This window comes from Cryptomeria japonica, chromosome 9, assembly GCF_030272615.1.
Source record: "Cryptomeria japonica chromosome 9, Sugi_1.0, whole genome shotgun sequence".
Taxonomy (NCBI): domain Eukaryota; kingdom Viridiplantae; phylum Streptophyta; class Pinopsida; order Cupressales; family Cupressaceae; genus Cryptomeria; species Cryptomeria japonica.
This window is the reverse complement of record NC_081413.1, coordinates 681,692,004-681,698,811: the sequence shown is the minus strand read 5'-3', so window position 1 is coordinate 681,698,811 and position 6,808 is coordinate 681,692,004. Positions and strand designations below refer to the sequence as shown.

Below are 6,808 nucleotides of genomic sequence, written 5' to 3'. Positions count from 1 at the left end.
ATTCCCTTGATTAGCCACCAAAGCCTTGGACTTTGAAGACTTGAGAAGTCCCATGTTCAACAACTTAGATTGTTCCAATATCAACATTTCTGTGAAAGCATCAAATGAAGGCATAACATAGGAACTCCCCACTGTCAAACAATGAATTTGAAAGCTAGAAACAAATGCTGCATATTCTGGTGCAAGCTTGTCCAACAAGTTGAATATCAACTGAGCATCCTTTTTGTCAATTCCACAATCCTTAAGCTTTGTTCTTAGCTCATTTGCTTTGGTGACATAATCTTGGATTGTATCAAAACTCTTGGGACCCAAGTTGGTGAGCTCATTGTCAATCTTATAACCTCTGATTTCATCAATTTGACCATACAATTTCTGAAACATATCCCAAGCATCTTTGATTGTAGTACACTTTTCAATATGAAAGATGAGGTCATCTGATACATACTTGCACAAAGTTCCAAGAGCCATGCAATTCTTAGTGATCCATTCTAATTGAGCATTAGGATCAACCTTAGGATCAGGTGGTGCTGCTATTGTTCCATCTATGTAATGCGTGAGACCCTTTTCCATTAATTTGGTCCATACTTTAATTTTCCATGATGCATAATTATGTGGAGTTAAAGGTGGAAATTTATGGGGACTCATTGCAACAAAAATGAAAGAGCACAAAGATAGGCACAATCACACAAGACACCCCCCCAAATTCACTCAATCAAAGAACCCCCCCAAAAGTGATGATTTGGCACTTTATACTTAGTGCGTATACAATGGGCCACTTGCAAAAAATGGCAAAGTGGGCTTCTGATTACAATTTTACAACTGCCTGAATAAGGCCAAAAGAGACTCAAACTAATAATGCAAGAGATCTAAACTAAGATCCAAACACTTTACAAGTACCTAATAGGCCAAATAAGACCAATATATGAAAGTAAAACTTCCACTCGAAAGCTCTGAAATCTGATCATAGATTATGAAAGTAAACAAAAAAACATGCACTTTAAAAAAAAAACAGCACTTGAAAAGGAGGTTGTATGAGCTCAAAAGAGGCCTTTGAAGTTGCAGAATTGGGAATTGGACAGGTACAGCTAAGAGAATCTGAAAATTCTGAAAAACTTGTGCACCAAAATCAGAAAATAACCACACCACTGCGAAGAGCATGCAATTTTAGCCCAATTATAATATATTACATTATTGAATGTTGTTGAATGCAATATTAATTTATTTAATCCAGTTTAATGATAATGATGTCTCCATTATTTATAAATTAGAGGTGATAATTTATTAATATTGTAATTGTAATAAATTAAAAAAAATTGTCTCACCTTTAAAATATAGATAGTTATATACTTATATTTTTATTAAATATTTTAAATATGTATAAGATATATAATGAATATCAAATAATATTAACATCAATAAAAAATATTGTTGTAGTTGGTTTTAGTGTTCTTGTGAATCAACACTAAAACCAACTATTTTGATATAAGTATTTTTACAGAAAAGTAATTTTCGTAATTTATAATGTTAAAAAATTGTACAATTAGACTTTGGTAAATAAAAAGATTTAAAAAAATTAAAAGTTAAAATTTGTTTGTGATTGGTTCAAATTATTATTTTTAATAACTAGTTAACTGGAAAATCAAAAAACTCATTACGATAGTATTGCCTAACATATTGATAACTATAAACAGTTAAAGTTACATATAAAGACAAAATGTTGTTAAAATCCAATATACCTTTTTAAAATTCAATATACCTTTTAGAATATGTCTAAATCACAAAATTAGATATAATGCTTACGGTACCCGTATTCTAGTTCTATAGGGGGCTGTGAGACTCTGTCCAAAGCTGAAAAAACACACTCACGGAATAGCATAAGAATTCACATATAAGAAGCAATAATTCACATATAAGAAGCAATTAAAAACAAGACGCCACCTGCACAAGATGAAGAGAAATTTTGAACCCAAGCATTTTACATGAGATATTTGAAGTGTCAATTCAAGCGCCTACGCTTCAATCTGATCCGTTCTTTGGCGAGTCCTAATGCAATTCTTCTTGGCCCTGGACAGGATGACACGGTGCCTCGTAAGCCCTAGGTTTCGTCTAAAGTTTGAACTTATCTAATGCCCAGGTTTGTGGAACTTGGAATATTTGTGGTCGATTTGGCTCCGCGTTCACTTTAAAAAGCACTAGATTTTGACTCGCTTAAACACATGCAAAACCCATCTATCTTCTGATACTGTTTATCACTGTGATTTTGAAAGGATTTGTTCAATGGCGTCCGAGCCCAATGATGTCACAAAACAAACTACTTTTCCTTCCCATGTTTTGAAGATCGGCATTGTGGGATTTGGGAAATTTGGGCAATTTCTGGCCAAGACAATGAGCAGGCAGGGCCATACCCTTATTGCTACTTCACGCTCTGACTACTCTGATATTTGCCAGGCTCTGGGAGTCACATTCTTCAGGTAATTAATTCTTCTTGCCTCTTCTTCTGCCGAGATTTTTTGGTATGCTCATTTGAGAAGGATGTGGTGAGTGCAGGGATCCCCAAGAGTTCTGCAAAGAGCGTCCGGATGTGATAATGGTGTGCACAACCATTCTGGCCATGGAATCCACCCTGCGTTCTCTTCCATTGGAGGAGCTCTACATTACTAACACTCTCTTTGTAGATGTGCTCTCTGTCAAAGAGTTTCCAAGAAATCTATTCTTGGAGGTAAATAAGTTACATCCCGGAGAGCAGATTTTTTCTTGGTAAATTTATTTGTATTTCTAATTTTGGTGCATTCTAAGAAGGATAGTCATTTCTTATTTCTTATTGTGGTTTTTTTATTTGAGATTTTTTTTTTTAATTATGAAAGATTTTTCATCTACAAAGTAGTTTTTAAGCTATCTAATAGGGGAGCATGAGTCTTAGTTTTTTAGCTATCTAATAGGGGAGCATGAGTCTTAGGCTGAAAGGGGAGCACAAGTCTTAGACTGAAATATGAATCAAGGACAGAGAAGTATCCATTCTGTCAAATTTACCACTTGGACATCATCTCCTAACTCTTATGATGTTGGAACCTTGTACTCAAGGATCTGATGATCCCTGATAAGCTCATTAAAAACCTTTCAACTTTACCAGCAGACCAAAGATCCATTGATTCTTTCCTATTTTTAATATCTTTAATACATAATTTTAGCACTCCAGATGTTTAAACTCTTGGATTGTTTAGGATATGTCATAACAAAACAAAATTAAATTGAAATTTTGTATAATTGAACATCAACATATAACTTGGTTTATAAGCTGTTTGAACAGAAGCCTTCACTATAAAAACCCAGCATCCAATTAAATCTGCAGGTCATCTTTTTAGGGTTTAACAGAGTTTTGTATGCCCTATTTTTCTTTCTTGCTGCTTTTTTCGGGTTCATTCTTTTAGACCCTTGTTTTGTTATAGATTCTTCTGCTTTCATTGCCCCAGTTGCTAAAATCTTCTGCCAATAAAGACCGCTCTGGCAATTTCCTGAAAAAATTTCTGACACTTGCAATGATTGAAATTAGAAAATTTTATGTAGGTCTTTTTATGGGCCCCTTCCCTCTTTACAATCATGAGCCACTTCCCTTTACAATAGGAGAGTCCTTGCCATTTTATACAAATTGACTGCTTAATTATTTATGAATCTTTAAAGGTACATTAAATTTCCTGAAAGCTAATTATTATTGCAGGTTTTGCCTGAGCAATGTGAAATTCTATGTACTCATCCAATGTTTGGACCAGAGAGCGGCAAAGACAGTTGGGCAGGTCTTCGCTTTGTCTATGATAAAGTCCGCGTTGGCAAAGAGGGCAGCTGTGCACAAAAGTGCAATGATTTTCTCTCAATATTTGAATCTGAGGTAAGGGCTATCAGTCCTTCAGTTTCTGCATATGTTTGACATCAAACATGGCAAAGTTTGAAATTGAAATATTTTAAATAAATTACTCAAAATGATGAAAACTACAATATGTTTTTTTAAATAATGTGGACACAAGTTTTCCTGAAATCTGAATTCTCAACCTTATCCATTGTGGAAGCTGGAAGTCTTGAAATCTACTTGTTAGCAGGGGTGTAAAATGGTGGAGATGTCATGCACAGAACATGACCGTTATGCTGCAGAAACTCAGTTTTTGACTCATACTGTGGGAAGGTTAGTTCAACTTTCAATTGCATACAGAATCTTGTATGTCTCCGGAGATAGTTGGGAACATTAAAGATTTAGATTTTTACTGTCATTTATAATTATTAAAGTCTTGAATGGGTTTTAATGATGAACAAATCCTGATCCCAACACTGTGACATTAAGCTGCTTTAATTAAATGTGAGAATTAATAAAAGGGAATCACTTTTTTATTATTTATACATATTTAATCACTATTATACAACTCCCTTGGACTCCATTTCCATACCATTGGCTTTAACAGTATTCTGTGATTTTCCGCAGGATCTTGTCACTTATGAACTTGGAGCCCACACCCATTGACACAAAAAGTTATGAGACACTCAGACATTTGGTAAGTGTAGATTTGTTTGTTTTAAAAAATCCTAATCAGTTTTTAGATTTTACCTACTTCTATGTATATATAAACCTTTTTTTAATGTGTTTAGACTGAGACTATGTCCGGGCATAGCATGGATCTGTATAATGGATTGTTCCTATGCAATGCCAATAGTATGGAACAGATGGAGAAACTTGAACGAGCATTTGACACTGTGAAAAATGATCTATTGGGAAGATTGCACGGTATGATTAGCAAGCAGCTTGTACACCGAGTCCCTGGCTCTGCACCTAGTCCTCCTGCCTCTTCTACCATGGACGCCAATTCTCTCAAAGGGGCTGAAAAAAGTAAAATTCAGACATAGTTCGACTTGGAGGCAGTTTATCATATAAAACTACTAAACATTATATTTGGTTAAGTTTTCTACAGTTTAATATTTACTATTTGTAAATTAAAGTTAAAGAAGTATATATATCAGAAAAATTAATGTAGATTAGAGTTTTTTTTCATAGTGTATTGGTTAAGTGGTGGTGGTGGTGTTGTGGCCACCAACGTTCAAATTTCTGTTGGGGCATTGTGATCACAGGCTTGTGTCTTTACTGGTTCATAGCTCTGGAAGCCTTTCACGTAGGACGGTCATGCTAAAAAGTATACCAAACACTATTTAAAAAATGAATAAATGAGTATTAAGATGATAAATAGATAACAGATTGGCAGTGGCCTTATAATTTTTTGTTGACTGTATTTAGAGATGAGTTTAATGGTCTCAAACTATTCCACAGTTGCTAATTTGATCTATATATTTTGTCGATCTTTGTTCTTTTGTTCCCTACTTGTCTATGATTTCTTTTTATGTTTCTTAATATCTTGGGATGGTAGGATTTATAAATACCTTTAATAGCTATTGATTAGTCACAAAGAGTAAGTGCCCCCAAATCAACCCTTGGAAACTAAACAATGGTCAAATACAATAAACTTTGGTCATGTAGATGCTTCTAGAATGCTTATGTAAAAATAGGGCAACAATTGAAGTGTTTAATGCAAGTGATATGCAAATATAGCTCTCAAGTTAATACATGAGATTAGTATGAATGGTTTGAATATCTTTAAATGCAAGGACATATCAACATATCACACAAACTTGTGTTTAACTTGTTCTAAGTATGAAGAATAACTAGAGGAAGTCAATAAAAAAAATTAATTTTGGGTAGGATGAGTGCATGACCACAAGAATGACCTTATAATTGCAAACATCCTTAGAAAAGGTGCTACATCTTGGTGGTTAACATGTATATAGAAGTTAGTGCAAGTATATGCCTGATAACAAGTGGATAGGGTGAATCTATAAAGGAGTGAGAACATGTAAACGGGAATAATAGTCCGTATATAGAAATATATATAACTAGTATACCTATATTTAAAAAGTATATGTAAAATATGCCGAGAGATATCTTATAATAGAAGATAATCATCTTTAAAATAAATGTTCTATAAAATACTAAACACCAAGAATACAAATCCATCAAAGTCCTACATGCAAAAAGCTGTGAATCTAGTTAGAGACAAGTGGTGAGGGTTCTATTTTATTTGGAGTAATAAAATAACAGCTCCACAAAACTAAGACATGGCATATTCCATGCATTTACTTATCATTTACATGTCAAATTGTTTCAAAAATGGATTTTTGTTTACGAACATTTTGATGTCATTGTAGATGCCTCTCAAAATAATGAGGTACGCAAATTATGTAGGACAAGGGACCCAACTTTGCACAAAATTATGTCATTTACAATATGTATATATGAAATCACTATTTCAAAATAGTCGCAAAATTAAATGGAAAATAACATGGATATGTAAATTACACCATTACATTTTGCCCCCTCTTTGAAGTGCATGTGAATACTAAAATGATCATGAATGTAAAAGTATGTAGCATGAAAAAGATTCATGTAAAGTAAATATTTTAGACATATATCAGCATGGAGTCTATAAATAGTAATGGACCATGTGAGTATGTGATCATTTGTGTTTGCCTTCTATTTATGTCTTCTCCATAAGATGAGTTTGCATGAGATCCTAAAATCATTTGCATATCCAAACATAGGAACAATAATGATATTGCCTAAAAAATTAACTAGTTGTATTTGAAAGGAATGTAATTTAACCATGCAAGTATGTAATCATATAATCACATAGGCACCTAAATTGTATAGTTGTGTTGCCCTAACACTTGGTTAAAGTTTTCAATTCCTTATCTATTTAAAAAATGGTGTTTAAGAGTC

At 33.5% G+C, this 6,808-nt stretch overlaps 1 protein-coding gene across 1 annotated transcript; it reads left to right on the top strand.

Annotated features, from left to right (window-relative positions):
- The first annotated feature begins 1,910 nt into the window (after positions 1–1,910).
- Positions 1,911–5,014, top strand: LOC131858138 (arogenate dehydrogenase 2, chloroplastic-like). The gene is made up of 7 exons (XM_059211176.1): positions 1,911–2,134; positions 2,268–2,471; positions 2,548–2,719; positions 3,716–3,883; positions 4,092–4,174; positions 4,469–4,538; positions 4,633–5,014. Exons 1-7 carry the CDS (start codon positions 2,127–2,129, stop codon positions 4,885–4,887), a joined length of 960 nt encoding a protein of 319 aa, XP_059067159.1. The 5' UTR covers positions 1,911–2,126; the 3' UTR covers positions 4,888–5,014.
- The last annotated feature ends 1,794 nt before the right edge of the window (positions 5,015–6,808 follow it).